Source organism: Rhinopithecus roxellana, chromosome 8 (assembly GCF_007565055.1).
Source record: "Rhinopithecus roxellana isolate Shanxi Qingling chromosome 8, ASM756505v1, whole genome shotgun sequence".
In the NCBI taxonomy this organism is placed as follows: Eukaryota; Metazoa; Chordata; class Mammalia; order Primates; family Cercopithecidae; genus Rhinopithecus; species Rhinopithecus roxellana.
This window is the reverse complement of record NC_044556.1, coordinates 25,677,653-25,703,718: the sequence shown is the minus strand read 5'-3', so window position 1 is coordinate 25,703,718 and position 26,066 is coordinate 25,677,653. Positions and strand designations below refer to the sequence as shown.

Here is a 26,066-nt window from a genome sequence, read left to right as displayed (position 1 = left end):
TAAGCAATGCTAATAAGACTTAGCCATTAAATATTAAAGCAAAATATTCTCTTATGAAATCATGCTCAAATTCTAGTCTTCCCAGGTCAAAAGCTTTAGTAAGTTATTGTCCAATTATTGAAACTCTAACTCTAGTTATATAACCAAAGATAATTGGTTATATCTGTGTTTTCATTCATCTTTCACTTAATTTAAAAATTCTAAAAGTCTCAAGTCAGTGGAGAATGTTTTTGGCAAAACAATGACAAACATGACTGAATTTGGGAAAGAAAACGTAGAATAAAATTTATATTACCCATTTATTACTGGATGAATACATTGGAATTTTGCCACTTTAGTTGAATTTGGAAAATGTCGAATTTCTATCATGTTAACAAATGCCTTACAGATAGTTAACCCATTCTACAACAGTAGGCATCTGTAATTTGAGAAGTTATAAAGGGCCTTTTACGTTTGGTTGAATTAAGGAATGAGAAAATTGACCTGTTTAAATAAACATTCTCTATTATAAATCAACACAAATGATTAATCATTCTCTATCATAAAGTAGATAAATTTTCCTTTGATTTGGTTTGTACTTCCTATTCATTATCTTGATTAAGGAGATCATTGGTAACTCTCCTATGCTATATTTACAGTTTAACACCACATCATAGAAGAGAAAAATAAACCAGCTCTAACACTGATAAGAAACTTGCTCATAATACACAAAGAAAAAATTCTTAAAGGTAGAATTGTAGGTTTTGAGTTATTACTGAGGGGGGAAATGCTTAAGAAAGAAGCATTTTCTTGACAGTCCTCCAATTAAATATTGTCAGCTTATAGATCCTTTTGGCTAACGTGAGATGTTGGCCTTGTGGTTATTAGTAGGGTTACTGTAAATAGCATATAGCATATATCTTAGAATTCCTGAACCATAAGATTTTTTTCCTTATTAGTTATAGGTGAAATTTCCATTCTGTGTCTTTTATATTCTATGATATTTTAAAAATTCCTACGTATACTGTTAAGATGTGTTCTTAGCATACAGGACAAACATAAAAGACAACTGTAGTTGGACAGGCTCATTAGCTAGGAAATACCCTAGGTGGTCATGGATCAGGTTAAGAATTCACATCCACATGAACCAAAAAAGCCTGGGAGTTGGATTGTATCTGAATGGGGGCATTCTATTTAAATCCTAGAGATCAGCGATACCCAGCAGTTAAGGACTAGCAATCAGGAAGGTCTTAGAAGCTGCAGTGGGGTGAAGTTCAAGCATGCTTTCTGTCAGCCAGTCGTCACAGTGGGCTGTGTGAGAAGGCCTATAGCAGTGGGTGGTTTGTATCACAGCACTCGGTTCAGGGATCTAACCGTGGGAGGGGATGTTCTGAGTTGTAGAAAAAGGGGTCCCTGAAGGATCAGAAGAAGCAAGCAAGAACCCCAATTCTAGAGAAATGGACTAGCAGGAAAAGATCTAAGCGTAGTAATAAATCCTGAACTTTGAATAAAAGCCTGTTTTTGCTATAAAGACATACCTGAGCCTGGGAAATTTCATGAAGAAAAATAAGTTTAATTGGCATATGGTTCTGCAGGCTCTAAAGGAAGCACAGCAGCGTCTGCTAATGTGGAGGCCTCAGGAAGCTTCCAATCAAGGCAGAAGGTGAAGGTGAAGGGGGAGCAGTCAGATCATATGATAAATCAGTAGCAAGAGAAAGAGGGGAGAGGTTCTACACACTTTTAAAGGGCCAGGTCTTACAAGAACTCACTCATTATCATGAGGACAGTACCAAGAGGATGACTCTAAACTATTTATGAGAAATTCTCCCCCATGATGCAATCAATCACCTCCACCAAGCCCCTCCTCCAACACTGAGGATTACATTTCAACATGAGATTTGGGTGGGGTACACATCCAAACCATATCAAAGCCCAAACCCCGGTCTGTTCAGCAGCAGAATGCAGCCAGCAATAAATATCTTTGGTTCTCATACCTCAGGACAAGACTGATTCTAGTGCTTATGGTTTTAGTCTAGACTCATTCAAGATACAATACTTTAGCACCACTAAAGGCCAGCCTGGAAGCTGGGCATATAATAGTAAACAAAATATAGTTTCTTTCTTTACAAGTCTTATGCTGTAGTGGAAGGTACAGTCAGGAATATAGACAATCGCAATAAATGGTAGTAAGAGTGCCAATTGGGGAAGGTATATATTGTTATGGTGGCATGAGTCAGAGCGTGTTACTAAAACTCAATGGAGTTGGACAGAAAAGAAAAACTTCTCAAAGGAACTGAAGTCTAAATGAAGAAATGGAGAATGGGCAGGAGTAGGGATACTGCTAACATGAGTCAGTTTTGTTGAATAAGCAGGAAGCACCTGCTTCCAGACGAATAAATTAAAAAATGGTCATCAAAACCAGATGCCCCATTATTTGCCCACCAACACAGTACCAGGGCGCTTGACTTGGTGAACTAAATACGGATTTCACTCCTCCTTGGCTAAGAAATCCTGTGTAGAGAACAATTTGTGGCCTAGGTTGGACTTACTTAGGTGAAGAGCATTTAGAGTAGAGAGTAAAGCAGAGGAAAGGACGATCTCAAGGCTTAAAGGGTATGGCTCTTGAAAATTGGAACATAGAAGAAAACTAGCCTCATCTGAGTGAAACATTTCAAGAATTGTCTTCTCAGACCATGAAAACACCAGAGTACCCGCTGGATGAGCTTCACAGAGCCACCTGTAAGGAGGCAGAACGTTAAGCATTTGCCAAGATGGAAATTGATGCACTAGGCTTGAGCTTCCTGAAGTAACTCTATTTGTCATTTTACCCGTTAAGATTGTGAAACATGGTTTCACAATAGCAAATCAAAGCAAACTGGAGATGTTGCACACAATTACAATAGAAATGGAATGACTTAATTAGTAAAAAATTAACTGGCATGATTCCTATAAGTTAAAATGTACATATTTAAGGAGGCTTATTGTAACATTTATACCATTTATTTTATAATATACTAATTCGAAGGTAAAAGTGAATGTAAATTATCAGAAATTAACATGCAATGTGAAGAAAAGTCCTTTTATCCTCTGCAACTGTGGCATTTGGCAGATTCAGGAATAAATAATCTTTTGTGGCAAGGGTATGCCTTATCAAACATATGCAGATCAGCACTAATTAATGCTAATTAAGGTTTCCTGTCTATCTAGTTGGAAAAACGTCCAAATGTTATGAAATCCAGTTAGTATGCCTATTACGCTAATTGTTTTATATGGGGTGGTTCTTAATTAAAATATGTAAATTGACCTTAATTGCTATATACTAATGGGGGTTCATGTTATCTTACTAAAAGTGACAAGATGGTGAGGAGGGGTACTTAAATGACTAATTCTGATAAATCCTTAACTAAATGACCTTTACTCAAAATTAATTTTAATTGGAAGTTGGCAAAAGAAACATTTTCCTTCTTTGTTTCTTTTTAGTTTTAAGTAATGGAAGAATGTTATTCTTCTTCGTTAATACAGCTTTAGAAGCAGTTGTGGATTGTTAATTACACTTAACAAGCAAGTTAATTTTACTGTTTACTGTTTATAGGTATCAGGAAGTTATTGATATACCCATTTCAGTCTTGGAGAAAGTGACTTTCTTCTCATTGAATGTGAATATATAGTTATAATCCTATAAGTAATTTGACCTAGCCAGTTTGTTAAAATATGTGTTAATGGTTGATGAGCCAGTAATACTAATATGTATTCCTTCACTTATTTACATTGGAATTACTTTTTTTAGGAAAAAAATAAAGTTTTTACTAACATTAATTCTTATTGGAGTTAAACTGTGATTGGAGATACCTAGATTAAATGGACAGAAATGATAAACTTTTGCATTTTACCTATCATGTTTTTATTATTTAATCACAAACAAGTTAACATGTGTATGCCCTAAATCAGTGTTAATGAATATAAATATTTTTATTTTTGCACTATTCTAAACCTAGAATTACAAGAAGTAATTTAGCTAAAGCTAACAAATACTTTATTTTACCTTTTTTATTTACAAGTAGTTTATGTGCAATTCTAATTTAATGTATATTAAAAATGCCTCTGCAAAAATGTGAGAAGGGACTTCATAAAATATTGTCATATGGAAATGAGCAGATAATAAAGATTATAGCTTTTCTTTGTCAAAAGGAGACTCAATATCTTTGCTCTTTCATCAGGACATTGTGACAAATGTTTCCCCCAGAATCATCCGGGGAACCACCTCTGGCCCCATGTATGGCCCTGGACAAAGCTCCTTTCTGAATATTGAGCTCATCAGTGAGAAAACGGCTGCATATTGGTGTCAAAGTGTCACTGAACTAAAGGCTGACTTTCCAGACAATGTAAGTGTGATTTAACATCTAAAACAAGAGAATTGGCATAAGTTGGTGAATGTTTATTTAAACATCCAATTCATAGGCTTATAAATATTAATGTGTATATTTTATTAAAGAATCTGCCAGTTGCTTTGCTGATGCATAGAAAGATAAAAAAGAAAGAAAAGCTCAAGAACTCATAAAAATCCACACAATGTGAAGCTTTGTTATAAATGGGTGCCATGTAAGATGGAAGAAGTATCTACATAAGCAGAAGGAAGAGAAATGAAATACTCATTTTATTGAGTTGGTTTTCACTGTATGTGGCTGGTATTTATGAAGGTGATGACCTTAGGAAGAAATTGCAGACTAGAAATCATTTTAAATATGAACCTGAGGCAGAAGCAGCATATCTTCCTATGAAATTTATATTTTTTCAGTGGGAAATAATTCGCCAAATAATTTTAACACTCCTATACTAAATGAGTCAACTATCTTTTATAAAATCTTTTTTTTCTTTTAAAGAACCATGCATAAATATTGCAGTAAAATCAGGCTTAAATATACTAGATAATATTTTCTCTTCAATAGTCTGGTTAGGGTTATCCTTAATGTCATTCATTTATAGTCCCTCTCCCTCCCACCTGCCTCTCCCACTTCCTATTTTTTTCCTACTCCCTCTCCCTCCCTTCTCTCTCTTCCTTCCTCCCTTTTCCCCTCCCTCTTCCTCAATTCTCTGTCTCTTTCAAATACACACAACTTATATCTCTTTCTTTCATTCTTTCTTTCAATGAACTGGTAGTGAATGGAGGTTGAGATTTGAGGCAATGCGTGTGTTTATGTCATCGAAAATATTTTTCTACCTACATATGTCTTTCAGAGGCAAAAACAACATTCAGGTATACTAATGATATATTTTAAAATCTATTGAAACTGGTGAATGGTTGTCTACAAACTGATAAATTGCAAATTCTTACAAAGGAATATAGAAATCACACGATTGCCTTGCCCGTCAAGTTTTTGTTCTGTTTTACGCAGCTCTAATTATTTCAAAATTATCTCTTAACTTGAAATAAAATACATGCACACAGAACAAATATAATTTATCTTCCTCAAGACAGTCGTTTAGATGTGAAGGGAACTATCAGGACCCATCTAAAATCTCTAGTTTCTGCTTATTAGGAATCTTTCCCTTCCTGAGCTTGTTGTGAAAATTATCCCTGTTTTCGCATTATATAACACTCTATATAAGAGGTATGCTGAGCTATTTGTTTGTTAAAGGACCTACATCTTTTGGGAAGCGTTTCTCAGAATGATAAGGACAACAAAAAAGGTCAACTATAAAAAGAAATAATATGTTTGTAAACCTGATGTACAGTGTTAAATTCTCTGCCAGGTGCTGAACCTGCAACATAATAGTAATGGTAATAATATACTATGAGCACTCATATAGCACTCACTCTGTGCTAGGCACTGTTATAACAGTTTTATTTATTTTAAACTCATTTGATTTTTTTGAACAACCTTATGAGATAGGTAGTATTATTGTCTCTATTTCACTGATGAGGAAACTGAGGCACACAGAGATTAAGTACCATGTCAATCATTACACACCTAATATATGATGAAGCTAGAATTTGAACTTGAAATTTGTTTTTACCATCCATGCTCCTGTCTGATAACAGTGTTCTCTGGTCCAGTGTATTTGCCTATGTTGTCCTTAAATATTGAGTATTACTTGTTTTTTTAACTAGAGATTGGGTACACCCCCAACTCTGTAGTCGAGGCCAGAGTACATTGGCGCCATCATGGCTCGCTGCAGCCTCCAGCTCCTAGGTTCAAGTGATCCTCCCGCCTCAGCCTCCCAGGGCCTACAGGTGCCTGCCACCATGCCCGGCTAATTGTTTAATTTTTTGTAGAGATGAAGTCTTGCTATGTTGCCCAGGCTGGTCTTGAACTCCTGAACTCAAGCAGTCCTCCTACCTCAACCTCCCAAAGTACTGGAATTACAGGTGTAGGCCACTGTTCCCAGTCTAGTATTACTTTTTTTTTTTTTTTTTTTTTTTTTTTTTGGAGACGGAGTCTCGCTCTGTCCCCAGGCTGGAGTGCAGTGGCCGGATCTCCGCTCACTGCAAGCTCCGCCCCCCGGGTTCACGCCATTCTCCTGCCTCAGCCTCCCGAGTAGCTGGGACTACAGGCTCCCGCCACCGCGCCCGGCTAGTTTTTTTTTTTGTATTTTTAGTAGAGACGGGGTTTCACAGCGTTAGCCAGGATGGTCTCAATCTCCTGACCTCGTTATCCGCCCGTCTCGGCCTCCCAAAGTGCTGGGATTACAGGCGTGAGCCACCGCGCCTGGCCTGGTATTACATTTTAATGCCTCATGAGAATGGTATGAAATATAATTTCCCAAATACTGATTCAATAGTATCTAGATAAGCTAATGTGTCTGAAAAAAAAATACTTTCCTGGAAAATAACTCCTACCGATGGATTGCCTTAACTTCATGTGATACTTTTTCTCTTTTTGGGGTAGGAGTAAGTTGTAGTAATGACCACCAAGAAATGACAGTAAGTGAACAAGAAAGCTGAGATGAAACCCTTGTTTTGTGATTCTACAGTCAAGTAGAAAGAAGAGATGTAGTTAATATTCTTTTCAATTTCCCTGGTGATAATTTTCTTCTCTTATAATGCTTTTTCTTGAGAAAACAATGCATACTTTTCTTGTTTCTGATTCTTTCCCTATTTAGATTATACACATTTTTCTTTTTCTGTATTCCTAGAACTAATTTCTAGCATTTTTACTCCTCATATTGAAGATAACATTTTAAATACAATTAAAATGGCATTCCCGTTTGAACCCATAGAAATATGTGTGTGTACCTAGATATTGTCATGCTGAGAGTAGACAGTCCCCTGCTGTTTTGGAATTATTCTGATGCGTTTGCCCAATGAGCTGAATGAAAGAAGGTGACCCTTCATTTTCCAAGTTTAATTATCACTCTTGCTGGAGTTTTTTCACATCATTCTCGACTGCATGGCTGCCACCTTTAATGACCGGGACTGGACAATTCAACCCACTGTGGCAGCTTCTAAGCAAAAGCTAACTTTTCTGATAAAAAGAATTGTGCTGGGTGTGGATATAGGCCAGCTAATATCACTAGCTAATGTCTCTGTTTCCAGAGAGGGTGAGCACCAGTTGACCATAAACCAGAGGAGACAGCTGATGAACTTCTTGAATGTAAAGGCAGGGAGACCTCTGAAATATATTGTGAGGGCTCATCTCTGAATTGTCAGAGTTATACCAAAGCCTACATTCACACTAGACTTCTGCTTGGCTTTCAAGGTTTCCTTTTATTTATCTGTGAATTAAATTTGGCACATTGATCATTGTAGTGACAATTTATTACTGACTAAGAGCTTTTTGTTCCTAAGTTGAGATTCTGTAATGCTTGTTATTAAATATACAGAATAACTAGGACTTGCAGAAGTCAATTTTAAGTGAATCCTTTTATTCTCAATGCAAAATCCTTATGAATCATATATTTCAGGCTGAGGAAAAAATTTTTTTAACAAAAAATACATGCTACACTTTGAATGCACCGAATTAGGAAGCAAAGACTGAATTTTTTTTATCATTTGTGGCAGCTAAAGTAGGAAGCAAAAGGTAGGGCTTCAGCAGTGAATCAGCTAGTGAAGATAGAAAAGGAAATGAGGGCTTTGTTAGAGAAATTAATAAGGAAGAACAATTGATATGTAAATATACATCTATTACAATACACCGCATTTCTGTAAAAAACACTTTCTCAGTTAATTACTGAGAGATCAGCATTGTACATATTAGGTTCAAAGTGACTCCAAAGAAGTTGATCTACATCAGCACTCCTGAAGGTGCTTTACTGACAAATAGCCTCTAAATATTCAGTACTTAACATTTTATGTGTACCATGGACTCCTTAGGCACTCTGGTGAAGCTTAGGAGCCTCTTTCCAGAATATTTTTGAAGGCATAAAACAAAATTCATAGGCTTACAAAGGATTCTCACTATCTCCCTTAAAATATACAATATAGCAATATATATATATATATATTTTAAGGCACTAAGTAACAATCTAGTGGTGGGTCTAATAAATACTAAAATTTTGATGTCGTGGTGAGTATAAGTACTTGAGATTTCTGCAGCAACTCTACTGTGATTTTCTGTGACTTCTTTTGGTGCAAAGTGACAGATATCAATAGTGCCACTATGGTTTATTGCATTTGTTATCTTAAAAACATCAGACAATTGGCGGGTGTGGTGGCTCACGCCTGTAATCCCAGCACTTTGAGAGGCCAAGGCAGGTAGATCACTTGAGGTCAGGAGTTTGTGACCAGCCTGACCAACATGGTGAAACCCCATCTCTACTAAAAATACAAAAAATTAGTCGGGCGTGGTGGCAGGTGCCTGTAATCCCAGCTACTCAGGAGGCTGAGGCAGGAGAATTGCTTGAACCTAGGAGGCGGAGGTTGCAGTGAGCCAAGATTACACCACTGCACTCCAGCCTGGGCGACAGGAGTGAAACTCGATCTCCAAAAGAAAAAAAAAAAAAAAAACAGGCAATTTATACATTTATAAAGGAGAGCTTTATGTCTTAGAAAGTATTACTACCTATCGGCTAGGAAGCAGGCCGCTGGTCAAAGCCAGAGACAGAAACTTCAAGAGAAGAAAGGTAAGACAGGAATTTATGGTGAAGGGGTTGGCTAAGTATACATACTAGGTTATAAGAGAAGCTATGAATATTCATGAAGGGGCCTTAACATCTAAGTTACATATTAGGTTATAGGAAAAACTATGAATATTCATGAAGGGGCCTTAACATCTAAGTTACATATTAGGTTATAGGAGAAGCTATGAATATTCATGAAGGGGTCTTAATGCATGTGTACTGAACAAACATCCATGTTATATACATGTAATGTTCACTTTGTAGTGGAGACTTAACATTTGAATGTATTACAGTTGGTCTCTATTCATCAAAAGGTGAAGCAGAGACATGAAGGCACTCAGTGCACAGCCTCTGTAAACTGGCCAGAACCAATCCATGGTTGGTAGTCCCTTATCAGGAGAAAGTTGCTAAAATCCATCTCTTGTCCAATCAAACCTGTAGTTATGACTTGTGGAACAGGGGAAGTCAGTTGGCGTCTGCTGATCAGTGAGCTGTAATTGTTTTTATATTGCTTATCTTGAGGCCAGCACTTGTTTAACTGCCAGAGAAAAGGAAAAAAAAAATCCTTGTGGCACTGAGAATAGTTTATTCTTTAAGTGCAAAGGTGCTTGACTTTACCTTTGCCTGGCATGTCCTCAGGTCTCCTTTATAATTTGGTATCTTATTGACACAAAGAGTCCATGCTGTCTCACCTGGGGCCTGAGAGGCTTTATTTTTAATTTATACATTCATGATTGAAAAATGCCAAAGTTTAGAAGATTGGTAAAAATAAAGGTCTACATGTTTTCTCACCCAAGTTTATGGATTTCTGTATTCTATAGTCTCTGGACTGCAGATTAAGAACCTGTGTCCAGTAGCTCTCTATTCTGTTTGGATATTGGAATCTCCTGAGAAGCTTTAAAAAAGGTATTTATGATTAGGCCCTATTCTGTTCAATCATTTCAGAAATCTCCATGGATACAATGAATATATATGTATGTATGTGTATCTATATACACATATGTATATGCGTGTGTATATGTGTCTGTATATACGTGTGTGTATTTTTTATAAAGTTCGTCAATTGATTCTACTGCGTACGCAGCATTATTTATGGCTCTTGCCCTATGTTATTAAACATTCTTAAAATTCCTATATCAGAACAGTTTATTAAGAGCATTTTATATGTTTCAGGCACTGTGCTAAGGGCTTTATGTATCTGTGAAGCAGAGATTTTTTTCCCCATTTAACACATGATGAAACTGACATTTAGAGATATTGCATTGACTATCTTGGGTCATACAGCTAGTGAGTGAAAGCACTAGACCGGGAAGGCTTTCCATTACACCTTGAAGAAATATTTCATTTGGCCCTAAGTAGCCTGAGAAATTAAGAATATATGTTATTCCAATCCTTCCTTTCCCACCCTCTTAAATGGGCATTCTTAAATATAAACTTTCACAAAAGAAAGCAAATGATTTGACAAAGAAAGAAGTTATGTTATCAGCCAAGCATTGTCTTGCTCTTACTCCCAACTAAAGACATTCTATGCCCAGCTCTTACTGCTTTCTAGGATGTAGCTGTCTATAGAAAATAGGGTCAGTGGGACTCAATTTGGACTTGGATTTGAGCTGTTACCTGGCCTCATCTGAAATTCTATATTCCAAAATAGGGGAAGTCAGGGAACTGAGTCAAATTTAGGTGTCCTGCAAGCGAGGAGGATGCTTATTGCTTATTTGATGGGTGTACGTTAGCCCACAGTCCCTGTACAGTCTTCTTGCCATCTCCATGAAGACTACCTCAGCAAAAGTAGACTTCCATTTCTTTGAAGTTTTTAAAGTTTCACTTATTAGAAATAGGGGGATTTTTGTTACTCACACAACTTATTTAAAAAAACAAAATTTAATAACAGGTGAAACTATATCTGTTGTCAGGCCAGCAATGGCCAGTACAAGATAATTACTTTTGTTTCTTATCAAAGAACTTAGAGAGCATGAACATCACCTTAGTTCTTTTGCCTTGTACCCCGAAGAGAATAGTCACAAAGAGAAATTTAAGAGTCTCTGTACTGAAGGGACTCCTCCTTTTCTCCCTCTGGAATTTTTTGAGCATGTCAAGTCCTTGTTTCTGTTGATTTCTACACAGTCCCATGCTGATTTATTTTAAATAAATTAGGAAACTGCTGAAGCAGCTATTGAAGGGAAGACTAGTAAACCCCCAGGAAACAGTTCACTTTTTTGTACTAGAGCTTACGTAGTGATTTTCTGATATTCATGAATTCTAGAGTCAATATATACTTGCATCCCATCCTCCAGAAAGAAATTGCCAAACTTTGGGGCAAATTTTAACTCAGATTATCTAGTGACATTATTTTGTGGACCTTTAAAAATATTCTTCTAATTTACAAAAAAAATAAGAATATATCATAATAGTAGTGGAAATTTAAAATATAAGTGGTTAGGAGTGAAAACATCCATGACCACTTATCCTAACAAAACTCTGTTTTCCTAGAGTTGTTGTAGTCTAGGAACTAAAGGCAGAGGGCTTAGAGTCAGAACAGATTTGAATCTCAACATCTCCTCTGAGTTGCTTTTTATGACACTCTCAGCCTCAGTTCCTCATCTGTGTGACCCTCAGAGGTTGTTGTAAACATTGTGAAAGATTGTGTATAGCATTTCAATACATGGTAATTATTCACTACCATAAATTAGATTGCATAGAATATTTGTGCATTTGGTTTTTATCCCTACTTTTAATTTTATTTTTTTATATGTTGTGAAAGGGAGATTTGGCAAGTCAAAGGTGACAGCATGTGTATAGCTTTTAAAGTGTGTTGCCCAATTGATTTTCAAAAACTTGGTGAACTGGTGGTTTTATACAAAAACCTTCATTTCAGAAATAGTTACCAATTTAAAAATTAAACACTAACTGGCTAAATATGTTTTTCAGTGATTCCTTCAATTTGAGTTCATTATATGTCCTGGTATCATGTAAGTTTTTGGACTATTTGTCTAATGTTTTATTTACTATACTCTCATGCTTTAATATCATTCATTCATTTCACTTAACAGCTTCTCATTAAAACACTTAAATAGTGACAGCTATTTTCTTGATATCAGCATAGAAGCAGAGAAAAAAAATAAAATATATGTAATTTCACAAAACAAAGGTAGCAAAAAATGAATCAGAATATGTAATATGGCTCACAGTTCTGTGATTAGTTTACGACTCCATGTAGCCAAGTATTTTCTTGACATAGGACATTTGTAGTTCTTTAAAATAAAATGTTAGTGCATCCTAGATGGAAATGGAGACTGAATTTACCCTCCCAATGGAAACAACAACAACAAAAATCTTAGAAAATACATGAAACAACAGCTTTTAAGACCTGGAACATCAGGCAATAAAGGAGAGTGGTCACTGATAGACAGAAAACAAAGGACTTGCCCCAGACCATGAGTTGAGGAGACGGAGCAAGTGGCTAGAATTCACAAGATAAAGTACCAGAAAGCATGGAGAGAATTCCAGAGATCTGCAGGTTTTCTCTTGAGTATGCAGCAGAGTACAGATCAGCTCATGCATGTGAGTAGAGAGACCGGGAAAAAGGATGAATGACATGGACTACTCCTTGGTTCTTACATATATCTGGGAATAGTGACTGTTCTTGCCAGCCAGACTGGAAAACCCTATGACCACAAGCATTGAATAGAATATAAATAAGACTCTTGGCCGGGCGCGGTGGCTCACGCCTGTAATCCCAGCACTTTGGGAGGCCGAGACGGGCGGATCACAAGGTCAGGAGATCGAGACCATGGTGAAACCCCGTCTCTACTAAAAATACAAAAAATTAGCCGGGCGCAGCGGCGGGCGCCTGTAGTCCCAGCTACTCGGGAGGCTGAGGCAGGAGAATGGCGTGAACCCGGGAGGCGGAGCTTGCAGTGAGCCGAGATCGCGCCACTGCACTCCAGCCTGGGCGACAGAGCGAGAAATAAGACTCTTAATTAAGTATTGGGAAATAATTAGCCCTATGCTGAGCACTGCTTTGGTCATGGCCAGCAAATGTTAAAGGTGAGATCTGAAAGGATCAACATGTTTCCATATAACTTAACTGCAACTCAAAACAAAGCTGAAGAATATTTATAGGAATACAAAAATACCTAGTACCAAACAAGGTAGGATTCACAATATCCAGCATTCAATAAAAAAAATTACCTGTTATGTAAATAAGTAGAAAAACATAAGCCATTATAGGAGGAAAATTAATAGATTAAAACCATCCTAGAACTGACAAGATGTTAGAATTAGCAGACAAGTACAATAAAGCTGTTATTTTAATTACGTTCCTTATGTTCAAAAAGCTAAGACATGGAAGATAGATAAAAGATCTAAATAAAACTTCCAGAAATGAAAACTACAATGAATAAGATGAAAGGTACACTGGAAGCTATGAACAGCACATTAAACATTGTGTAAGAAATGATTAGTAACCTTAAAAATATAACAATAAAAGCTATCCAAAATCACACACACACACACACAGACACACACACGACAGAGAAATAAACATACCATCAGGGAGCTGGTGCCAATAAGTGGCCTAATATATGTGTAATTAGAGTTCCCAAAGGAAGTTGTGGAAATACAGAAAACAATTTCAAGAAATAATAGTGCAAAGCTTCCACTTTTGCCTAAAACTACAAACCCTCCAAAACACCCCTCAACAACAACAACAAAAAAACAAAAAACAAGAAACTTCATCAACTCCAAGCATAAGAAACATTAAGAAAACGATACCAGGAAGTATAATGTAATCATATTAATTAAACCAGTGATAAAGAGAAAATCATAAAAGCAGCCAGAGAATAAAGACGTGCTCTGTACGGAGAAACACATATAACAGTTACTAATGTGATTAATTGTCAGAAACAATCTAAGCTACAAGACAGAGGGGCAACATCTTTGAAGTATTGAAAGAAGAAAAGGACAAATATCCACCTAGATTTCAAAATCCAGCTACATACCTTTTAAAAATATAAGTGAAATAAATAATTTTTCAAGCACAATAAAAGGAGGTCTACACTACATCATGCTAAACTATTTTAGGCAGATGGAATATGATGCCATGTCAAACTGTGGTTCTATACAAAGGAATAAAGACCACGAGAATTCGTTACTACATGAGTAAATATATGATGTTTTCCCATTAACTAACTCAGTTTAGAAGAAAATAGGTTGTTTAAACAAAAAAATAAGATAATGTGGGGGTTATAGCATATATAAAGCTAAATGTATGAGTATAGTAGAAAAGTTGTGAGGGAAGAGATGGAAGTATACTACTTTATGGTTCTAACAGCTTTTATAAAGTTTTCTATTACTTGGATGTAGGCTGTGATAATTCAAAGATGCTCTAAGAGTATCTTAAGGATACTCTAAAACAATCACTAAAATAATGCTGCAAAGAGTTATAGCCAAAAAACCAGCAATAAATATATAATGGAATAATAAAAAGTACTTAATCCAAAAGCAAGCAGAAGAAGAGGAAAGATGAATAAAAAAGAGACGAGACGAATAGAAACCATATAGTATATAGATGAGAGAGTTAAACCTAACCATTCAATAATCTCATGAAAAATGTAAATGATCTAAGCACCCCTATTAAAGGGCAGAGATTTTCAGATTGGATTTCATTTATTTTTTATTTTTTATTTATTTATTTTTTTCGAGATGGAGTCTCACTTTGTCGCCCAAGCTGGAGTGCAGTGGCCGGATCTCAGCTCACTGCAAGCTCCGCCTCCCGGGTCTACGCCATTCTCCTGCCTCAGCCTCCCGAGTAGCTGGGACTACAGGCGCCCGCCACCTCGCCCTGCTAGATTTTTTGCATTTTTTAGTAGAGACGGGGTTTCACCGTGTTAGCCAGGATGGTCTCAATCTCCTGACCTTGTGATCCGCCCGTCTCGGCCTCCCAAAGTGCTGGGATTACAGGCTTGAGCCACCGCTCCCAGCCTGGATTTTGTTTGTTTGTTTGTTTAAGAGGGAGTTTCACTTTTGTTGCCCTGGTTGGAGTGCAGTAGTGTGATATCAGCTCACCACAACCTTTGCCTCCCAGATTCAACGTCTCAGCCTCCCGAGTAGCTAGGATTACAGGCATGCGTCTCCACACATGGCTAATTTTGTATTTTTAGTAGAGTCAGAGTTTCTCCATGTTGGAGAAACTCTGGTTTTGAACTCCAGGCTGGTCTTGAACTCCTGACCTCAAGTGATCCCCCTGTCTCGGCCTCCCAAAGTGCTGCGATTACAGGTGTGAGCCACTGCTCCTGGCCTTCAGATTGGATCTTTAAAAGGTAAGGTCAATTGTATGCTGCTTATAATAAATGAGTTTAAGCATAAAAACATAAATAGAAGAAAATTGAAGCAATCAAAAAATATATATTCCCTCCTAACTGTCCTCCAATAAAACATGCTATATTTGTATTGATATTTGTCTGCTATTAAGCAGACAAAGTAGATACAAAAGCAAGGAATACTTCCAGGGGCAAAAAAAAAAAAGATTATTTTATGATGACGAAAGAGTCATTTCTTCTGATAACAGTCCTAGGTATTTATGCATTTAATAACAGAACATCAAAATACATGAAGCAAAACTGATAGAACTGCAAGGAAAAATGGAAAAACCCACAATTATAGTTGGGGATTTCCATACCTTTCTGTCAATAAGCAATAAAACTCCCAGGCACAGTGTCTCACATCTGTAATCCCAACACTTTAGGAGGCCAAGATAGGAGGATTGCTGAGCCTAGGACTTTGAGACCAACCTGGGCAATGTAGTGAGATTCCTTCTCTATTTAAACAAAAAAAAAAAAAAAGGAAGTAATAAGACAATAGTCAGGCTATCAAATATTTGAAAAATGCTATCAACCAACTTATCTCATTGGCATGGATAGAACATGCTGTTGAATGGCAATAGAATACAGTCTTTTCAAATACATAGACAATATTTAGTAAGATAGATAGACCATATTATTGGCCCTAAAATAAGTCTCAATAATTTTAAATCATTTCCAATCATACAAAGTATATACTCTTACCACAGGAGAATTAGATTAGTAATCAATGACAGGAACTTATTTGGAAAAGTCTCAAATACTTAGAAAACAGACTTCTAAATAACCCTTGGATCAAAGAAAAAATCATAAAGAAATTAGAAATTACCTTGAACTAAATGGAAATTAAAATACACCATGTCAAAATTTGTGTGCTATAAAAGCATTATTCATCGGGAAGTTTATAGTACCAAATGCATATATCCAAATGAAAAAAGTCTCAAGTTAATGACCTACATTTTTACTTTAAAAACTAGAAAAAGAGCAGTTTAAACCCAAAGTAAATAAAATAAATGATATAGTAAATATCAGAGTGGGAAAGCAGTGAAACTGGAAAAAGAAAAATAATAGAGAAAATCAATGAAGGTAAAGCTGGTTCCTTGAGAAGACCCAAAAAATTGACCAAACTTTAGCCAGACTGATCAGGAAACAAAAAGAAGAAACACAGATTAACAATATAGAAAATGAGAGATCTAACATCACTGCAGATTCTATAGATTCTAAAAGGAAAATAACATCATATTATGAGCAACATTATGTCAATGAATTAATCAAATTAAGTGAACTGGACAGTTTCCTTGAAGGACACGAACTATAAAAGCTTATTCAAGAGACAATAGATAACATTAGAGAAAATAAAACTTCAGGCCCTGATTGCTTCACAAGTAGATTTGCTAAACTATTTAGAAAAGAATAGTGCCAGTTCTATGCATACCTTTCAGAAATGTAAAATAGATGGAATACTTCTCAACACATTCTATGGGGCAACACCCTGATACCACAACTAGAGAAAGACAGTACAAGAAAAGAAAACTGAGGACCTCATGAACACAGATGCAAGAATTCTAAACAAATGTTAACAAATCAAAGTCAACAATATATATTAAAAATGCATCATCACCAAATGAGGCATATCCTAGGAACTCCAGGTAGGGTTAGTATTTTAAAGTAACATAGTTCATATGTTATAAACTAAATAGTGATAATCATCAGAAAATATATTATCTCAATAAGCCCAATAGAAAACAATTTTGAAGAAATTAAAAATCTATTTCTAGTTAAAATGGAAAACATCTCAGCAAACTAATAGTAGGAAAATTCCTTAACTTGATGAAGGGCATGTACAACAAAGCCTATAACTAATATCATACTAAATAGTGAAAGACTGTATGCTTTGCTCCTAAGTGAAATAAGGATATCTGCTTTCACCAACTTCTATTCCACATTGTGCTAGAGATTCTGCCCTGTCCAATTAGAAGAAAAAATTAAGACTGCAAAGGAAGAAGTAAAACTGTAGAAAATCCATGGAATATACCAAAGAAACAAACAACCAAAAAACATCACTTAATTTACAGGAACAGACAGATAGCCCACAAGCTGTTGTTTCTAGATTTTTATTATTATTATGGTAAAACACCATCATTACTGAGACGTTTGCCATTCCCTTAATTTTTGCACCTGAGATAAATACCTAACTTGCCTATCCTAGATTTGGCCCTGTCAAAATACTTTACATAATCAGTGAGTTTGGCAAGGTTGCAGGATATAAGATTACCTTGTAAAAATTAATTGTATTTTTATATGCAAGCAATAAACAACTGGAAAATGAAATAAATATATCATTTACAGTAGCAGCAAATCATGAAATACAGATAAATCTGACAAAAGATGTGAAAGACAAGAACACTGAAAACAGCAATGCATTTCTGAGAGAAATTAAAGACAACCTAATAAATGGAAGAATATACTGTATTCATAGATCAGAGGGGCCGCTATTGTTAAGATGCCAAGTCTTCCCATTTCTATCTATGGATAAAGTGCAATCCCAATCAAAATATTAGCAAACCTTTTTCGTGGAATTTGACAAGCTGATCATGAAATTCATATGAAAGTGCCAAGGACTTACAAAACAACTCATAAAGAACAAAGTTGGAAGTCTAAAACTTTCTGATATCATGATATGTTAAAATTAACAGTAATCAGATAGTCTGGTGTTGGCATAAAGATAGGCAAATAGATTAATGTGGCAGAATATAGAGTCCTACAAACAACCCACAAATTATTTATATGAACAACTGATTTTTGACAAGGATGCAAAAAGGCAATTCAGTGGACAAAATATAGTCTTTTCAGCAAACATGCTGGAAAAATTGGGTATTCTTATGCAACAAGAAAGTAAGCCTTGATTCAGATCTCACATGATATATAGAAGTTAACTTAAAATACCTATAGACCTAAATGAGAAACCTAAAGCTATAAAACTTTTTGAAGAAAACAAAGAGGAAAACTTTTTACCTTTGTTAGGTAAATATTTGTCAGAAACCTACCAAAATTACTGCCTTTGAAAGAGAAAAAAAAAAGATACATGTGATTTGATACAAATTAAAAACATTTCCTCTTCAAACTCATTATAAAGAAATATGAAAATACAGATGACAGACTGAAAGAAAATAGGCCGGGCGCGGTGGCTCAAGCCTGTAATCCCAGCACTTTGGGAGGCCAAGGCGGGCGGATCACAAGGTCAGGAGATCGAGACCATCCTGGCTAATACGGTGAAACCCCGTCTCTACTAAAAAATACAAAAAACTAGCCGGGCGAGGTGGCGGCGCCTGTTGTCCCAGCTACTCGGGAGGCTGAGGCAGGAGAATGGCGTGAACCCGGGAGGCGGAGCTTGCAGTGAGCTGAGATCTGGCCAGTGCACTCCAGCTTGGGTGACAGAGCGAGACTCCGTCTCAAAAAAAAAAAAAAAAGAAAATAGTTGTAAATCATGTATCTGATACAGTACTTTGGCAGGTTTATTTTAGAAAGTTAAACATACATCCATCATATGACCCAGATATTTCACTTTTAGATATATACCCAAGAGAAAACAAAACATGTATCTGTACAAAGACTTGTACGGGGATGTTCATAGTTTTATTTGTAACAACAACAACAACAAAAACCTGGGACCAACTCATATTTTCACCAACTGAAAAGGTAAACAAATTGTGGTATATTCATACTATGAAATATCACTTAGCAATAAAAGGAATGAACTATTATACATACAACGAAATGTATTAATCTCAAAATAATTATTTTGAGTGAAGGAATCCAGATTCAAAAAAAAAAATCTCACAAAAACACATATATTATTATGTCATCCTAAAACTCTAAAAAATGTGAACTGATCTGTAGTGACACAAAGTAAATTAATAGTTGCCTCATGGACAGAGGGGTTACGAGTGGGAGAGAGGAGTTATAGTCACATGGAAACTTTTGGACAAAATAGATATGTTCATTATCTTGATTGTGATAATGGTCTCAAAGTATTACATATGTCAAAATTTATAAAATTGTATACTTTTAAGTATGTATAATTTATTGTATACTTTATATAATTTATTATTTTATACTTTATATAACATATATAGAATTATACTTCCATAAAACTGTTTTAAAAATTAGTTTAACTTAAAATTATTATAGCTCTTTTCCTGGAATGCATCTTGGGAATTACTTTTAGGTTGGGTTGAATCGCTAAAGCCTGGCTACCTAGCTCTTCAGTCCCTACCCAGCTCTTCAAGACACCAGTCAATTAACACCCTCTAGCATTTTGATCATCCTCACTTTGATACTGAGTCATGGGAATTAACATGAAGTTAAAAATGACCTTATATAGTATTAAGAAATAAAAGAAATGTTGATTGGATTTTTAAGCTTTGGCTTTGCTGAAGATTAAAATGCTGGTGGTTCATGTCATTCAGTAAAAGAAGAATCTTGAGAAAATCCATCAAACCTTTTAAAAGAGTCATTATACAGCATTACTGGCTACAACATACTCTTTCTCAAATTCCCCTTCATTTTGTAATTTGTCAGGCTGCATTTTGGGTGAGAATATTGTCTTTCCAGGTTGGAAGTGTAACATCTAACACACTGAACCATGTGAAAGAGACCCTAGGGATGGCAATGATGCAGTGAATGTAGATTCCTTCTTGGTATAAACTAGCTCATGAGAGAGGCAATGGAAACAATTTATAAATTGCATATGTTTGTCACATGCCCAGTTCATGTCAAAAAATGAAAATAAAATTCATATTCAAAGAGCTGAAGAGCTTTGTTCAGTAGGCTCGCTTAATATCAGTTTAGTAATATTTCATAACAATTGGTGTTGAGATCTCAACTCTAATGTAATCTTACTTAGTATCAATTGGTACTATTTCATAAAAATCAGTGTTGAGAACTCAGCTCTAATGCAATCTCTTAAAGGACGGGGGAAAGAAGGAAAAAGAAAGGATAATGTGAAACCTGTAACAATTATTTTCCTCCTACTTATCCCCTCAAGTCTTTAAAATGTACCTTTTTTTTGTCTCAAAGGGCCCATTTAATCTGCTAATTTGTAAGCAATTTTAGAAAAATGCACAACTGTTTTATGAGAGGTTTAAATGTAGGAGGCAATATAAAGTTTTTATTTAGCAGAATATGCTACAAGTATATATGTTGCATTAGCTTTGTTACAAACTATTTGTTTCATTTTACTCTTTGGGAGGCTTATTGATAACTATATTTTTTTTCTCCCCCAGCTTCCTTTTTTGCCAGTAGCTAGTTTATACCTTTACATTGTACCCTGCAGGGAATACTCTTTAGATATTTATTTTTCACAAAGAACTAATTTCACATTTCCCCCTGAGGTCTTCTAAGATATTTACTTGAAAGCATCCTCTTTATTGTTTAAAATAGCTTTTAAAAAACAAATACTTAACACATTATTGTTTTAAGGGTTCATGTACTGTATTTTAATGACTGCTTTTCTTTTTTAATCATTATTTCTGGTTACATAATTGATTCAGTTTAAACTATATCTGTGATCCAAAAATATGATCCAATTAATTGTAAATCAATTAAGAAGAGACTGTTCATGGGAGACATTGGACTACTAGCTTAATCACCAGGCAAATCAGACATCCTTAAAATAAGATAAATGAAGAATACTTTGATATAGTAGTTAAATGTGTATAATGAACTCTCTAATTTACTGAAAATTTTACTCTGTGGGATATGTCTTCATTTTAATAACCAAAATTTATAAAAGTACAAATTAGAATGAGGGCCATTTTGGTAAGAATATAGACTAATACAGGTAACTAATAGTCATCCATTTTAATAGGAGGCAGGGAAGAATCAGTGAATGAAATTTTTTGGTAAGGATGTAACCATATTTTTACCAGTCTCTTCAACCTTTCTACCAGTGTATTTCATAACCATGTTAGAGAGAAAAGGTACGATTTTTTAAAAAGGAGCAAGGAAGAAGAAAAAAAAAAAGAAATATACTTTGACGATGAGCCTTTTCCCCAAAGCAAACTGATTCTTAAGGAAAATAAAAGAAACAAGAATTGACAAAGGGGTTTTACAAATTGAAAACATAACAATTTTTTAATTTTGTATAGTCATTTGTAGAATACAGATGTGTATTTCTCTGAATTGATCTCACAATAACCTCACAAAAAAGATATGAATATCATCCCAATCGCATAAGACTGATATCTGGATGAAGGTAAGGAATTCCCTAAGGATAGTTTTTAAATAGTAAGCGGTAGAATTTCAAATTGATAACAGAACATCTGACCACACAGTCCCCACTGTTCTACTAAGAAACTATATTATCTTAAATAAAACTATGCATATATACTTCCTCACAATAAAAAGATTGTTTTTTAAAGCCAGACATGAGATTATTTAGAATTATCTATGAATGATTTACTTTTCTTTTTCATCTGGATTTTCATTTCCTTCGGTGGAGGTGCTAATGAGCAGAGAAATGGGAAAGGTAATCAGCCAGAGGGAAGAGAAGAATCAAAGACCTAGATAATTCACAAACTGGAAAATGAGCTCCTGACTAATCAAGACTGGATTGTAAATAGGATAGAAAGAATTTATGCATCCCTGGTATTAGCCTGAATAGCATTTGTACCCAATCCAAGGAAAGTATTTGTGAATTTCACAGTGGGCTATTTTTTCTCCCTCTGAGATTCTTTTCCTGAACTAATTATCCATTGTGTACATGAAGCAAAGAAATAACTTATCATTAAAGTCATTTTTGAGGTAGATATTTCACTTTGCATGTTGTTAAAATGCCTAGAGCATTAATAAGGAATGAGTTAATTTTATTAATGCATCTTCTTTGGGGAGTTTCTGATCTATATACTGATCAGCCAAAAGGAAATTTTCTGTAATATTTTATTCATGCAAAATTTAGGGAAGTAACCAGATTGACTAATCTTTCCGTAATAAATAATTTAATTTAACTTTGTGCTGCTTTTTGCATTTTAATTTTTTCATAATGTGTCCTTTAAAACCTTCAATATTAAAATGATCAGTGACTGTTTTGTGCCCGATTTAGTTTAAATTGTAAATTTACTTATGGCTCTTGGGTTACAAAGTATGGGTGGGGCGATGTCTTAATATAGGAAATGAACACAATTATAGGCTGGAATGGCTATGTGTACAATAAGTTTTTAAATAAATTACTGGAAACTAGCAATCAATATGAGAAATGACATATAACCATATAACAGTAATTATTATTGTTACCTCGACTATAATTATTCCTCAAATGCTTTACATTTCATATATTTTCATACTTACTATTCAACTGCAGAGTTGTATGAAATGTTTTATGACTCACAGTTGTTGCCTAATCTCTTGCTTAAAACCTTCCAAGGCCTTTCCAATTCAAACGCAGACTACTAGGATAATAGATACCATATGGCTAGGTTATGACTGTGAAATTCAGGCAGGACTTCTGCTTCTGGTAAGGATGTAGAAAGCTATGAGAGATTATTACTCCTACCCTCATAACCATAACAAAAGAGATAAGCCACAAAATTAGACTTTTAAAAAACTTACCTGAAATCTGAAAATGCAAATAAACCTAAATGAACTAAATTTCAGAAAGTGACAAGGAGAGCAGAAACTCATGACTGCTTTGCTCCCCAGAGAAATGGTGAAAGGAAGATGTCACCATAGAGACACCAGTTAAAACTGTAAAGAACTTTTAATGAATGTGTTTGGAGTTGTGTGATGTGTGAGAACTCCAAAAAACCCAGGCACAGACCATCTCTGACTCACCAGCCAACTGTCTCGGGACTTCACTGTGTATTGTCAACCAAATGTAAAGCCAAGGCAGCCAAGCTGAGAGAGATCCCCCCTAAGGCAAGCAGGACCTCCTCCAGTTAAAAGAGGTCTGCTGAAGGCTAAGGCAGGGAAAAAGCCTTGAGAGAAATCCCCCCAGTGCATTCCAGGCCTTCACTAGTTGTACTGCAGTGACTCTTTGGAAGGCTAGAGGAAGGGAAGATCAGGAGAAAGATACCCTGAAGCACAAAAAGCCATGGTGAAACTAGAGAGCGGAGAGAACTCCCGAGCAACCCAAAAACCTAGGAGTAAAGCAGCAGGAGATATGTGTAAAGCAGCAGGAGATATCCCTTGGTTCAGAAAGTTGCTTACTGGACTAACAATAAATTAAGAGATTCTAGAGTCTTTCTGGGACTCAGATCCCAAGTCCTGCTGAAGAGAAGGTTCTGCTTTCAACACATTTGAAGGCAATGAAGAACCGAATCTAACTAAAGCCATGGCACAACCCAGACTCGGCTTAACTATAGACTTAATCCACTCAGTCTCATAATTAGCAGCCTGATAAGAGAAGTGGTGTACCCTTTTCTGGGGATGGCTATTATTTCTGTAAATTTCTATTGCTCTTTTACAGAAAGCACCTGGCACTCAATAAAAAATTATAAGACATGAGAAAAACAAAAATGTGGCCCAAGATCAACAGAATATTCTTGAGAGTGCTCCATAGAAGTAGATCCACAGATAGAATTGGAATTATCAGATAGAGACGTAAAATAACCATGATAAATGTGGGGATAAAAAGATCTAGTGGAAGAAGTGGAAAAACAGTCATGAAAAGATGTGGAATTTTATCAGAGGGTTGTAAAATAAATATTTTAACAGATCCAAAGAGAACTGAAAGAAGTGAATGATAACTTAATGAGAAATGAAGAATTCATTGGCCAGGCTTAAGGGAGACTAGACAAGATGGAGGAAGGAATTAGTGAGGTTGAAGACATAGTAATGTAAATTAGTATAGGCACTATGGAAAGCAGTATAGGTGGAGGGGGGTGCTCTAAAAAAGCTAAAAATAGAACTACCATATGACCCAGCAGTCCTGATGCTGGGTATATATGCAAAAGAAAGGAAATCACTTTATCAGATTGATATCTGCACCCTCATGTTTTTTGCAGCGCTATTCACAATAGCCAATATATGGATTCAACCTAAGTGTCCGTCAATGGATGAATGGACTTAAAAAATGTGGTATAGATGAATATTTTTCAGCCATAAAAAGAATGAAATTCTATCATTTGCAACAACATGGATGGAACTGGAGAACATTGTGTTAAGTGAAATAAGCCAGGCACAGAAAGACAAACATTGCATGGTCTCACTTACATATGAGAGATAAAAAAACTGATCTCATGGAGATAGAAAGTAGAATAGAGATTAACAGAGGCTGGGAAGCGTAGTGGGGAGGGGAAGGGAAGGATAAAGAGAGATTGGTTAATGGTTACAAAAATATAGTTATATAGAAGGAATAAGAACTAGTGTTCAGTAACATAATAGGGCTACTATAGTTAATAATTAATTGCTGATTTCAAAATAACTGGAGGAGTGGAATTGGAATGACAAATGTTTACGGTGATGGATATCCTAATTACTGTGATTTGATCATTACACATTGTATGCTTGTATCAAAATATCATAGATACTCTGTAAATATGTACTCACATTGTATGCTAATATCAAAATATCATAGGTACTCCATAAAAATGTACAATTATTATATAACCATAAAAATTATTAAAAGAAATTAGCCAAACTGATGAATCAAAGAGAAAAGAATATGCCACAGTGTCCAATACCTGTGGAACAATATCAGAAGTTCTAACATTCATATAATTGAATGTTATAAAGAGATAAGAAAGAGATTGGAGCAGAAATCATCAATTCACTTGGTACCATCTCCCAATGGCCTTCCTTGGCCATCATTTTAAAAGCAAGCCCCTATGCCAGACTCCAGTCATTCTCAATCACATGGCTAGGTTTTAGTGCCTCAATAATACTCATTACTGTATAAATTCTTCCTTTACTTTTTCTTGTTATTCTACTAATATTTATTGAATGTATGCTAAATGCCAGGCATTATTTTGGAACCTAGTATTGAACAAGACAGATGGAGTCTCTTTTCTCACAAAATTTATTTTTTCTCTATGTGTAAGAATCTTTTTTCCTTGTTTTCTCATTTACTCCTAAATCTTTACCTCCTTGAAGAATGGCTGGTGCATAGGGTGAGCACAATAAATATTTCTTAAGAAAAAATAAATTAATTAATTGTCCTGCAGGTCAATTCTAAAACCCTATTTTTAAATTTCCTCCCCCAGGATTGTCCGGAAAAAACTGCTAAGCCTGTTCTGCTATCTGTTTTTTTTTGTTGTTGTTGTTGTTGTTGTTGTTTTTTTTCCCCCCATCTAAACTCAGGTTCCACTTCTACTAAATTCTCAGTAGGATTGGTTCACATATAGGCAATGCTTACACATTGGTATATAGATAGATATAAAAAGTATGTAGATGTAAACTAGTATTTCAGTAAGAGGAGTCAGATGTTGGGGAAGGATAATCATACTTCTATTAATGCATGAATCAATGCATCTTGTAATTATGTGCATGTAAGACTCTGCTTCCTTACCAGAGAGCAGTCTCACAGTGTTCCTAGGGCCAAGCCCCATGCTTAGCACAGTTCAACTGCTTCTCTTTTATGTGCATCATAATATTTTATTCAATTTCACATGAAAGAGGACATCTTTTTTTTTCCTCAGACTGAGTTTCACTCTGTCGCCCAGGCTGGAGTGCAGT

At 35.5% G+C, this 26,066-nt stretch overlaps 1 protein-coding gene across 4 annotated transcripts in view; it reads left to right on the top strand.

Moving 5' to 3' along the window:
- DPYD (dihydropyrimidine dehydrogenase) overlaps positions 1 to 26,066 on the top strand; it is a 902,287-nt gene that overhangs the window by 505,804 nt on the left and 370,417 nt on the right. For all 4 annotated transcript variants that reach the window (XM_030935823.1, XM_030935822.1, XM_030935821.1 and 1 more), the window contains one exon: positions 4,197 to 4,361. In XM_030935823.1, coding sequence (XP_030791683.1) covers positions 4,197 to 4,361 — 165 coding nt within the window. The remainder of the gene's footprint in view (positions 1 to 4,196; positions 4,362 to 26,066) is intronic.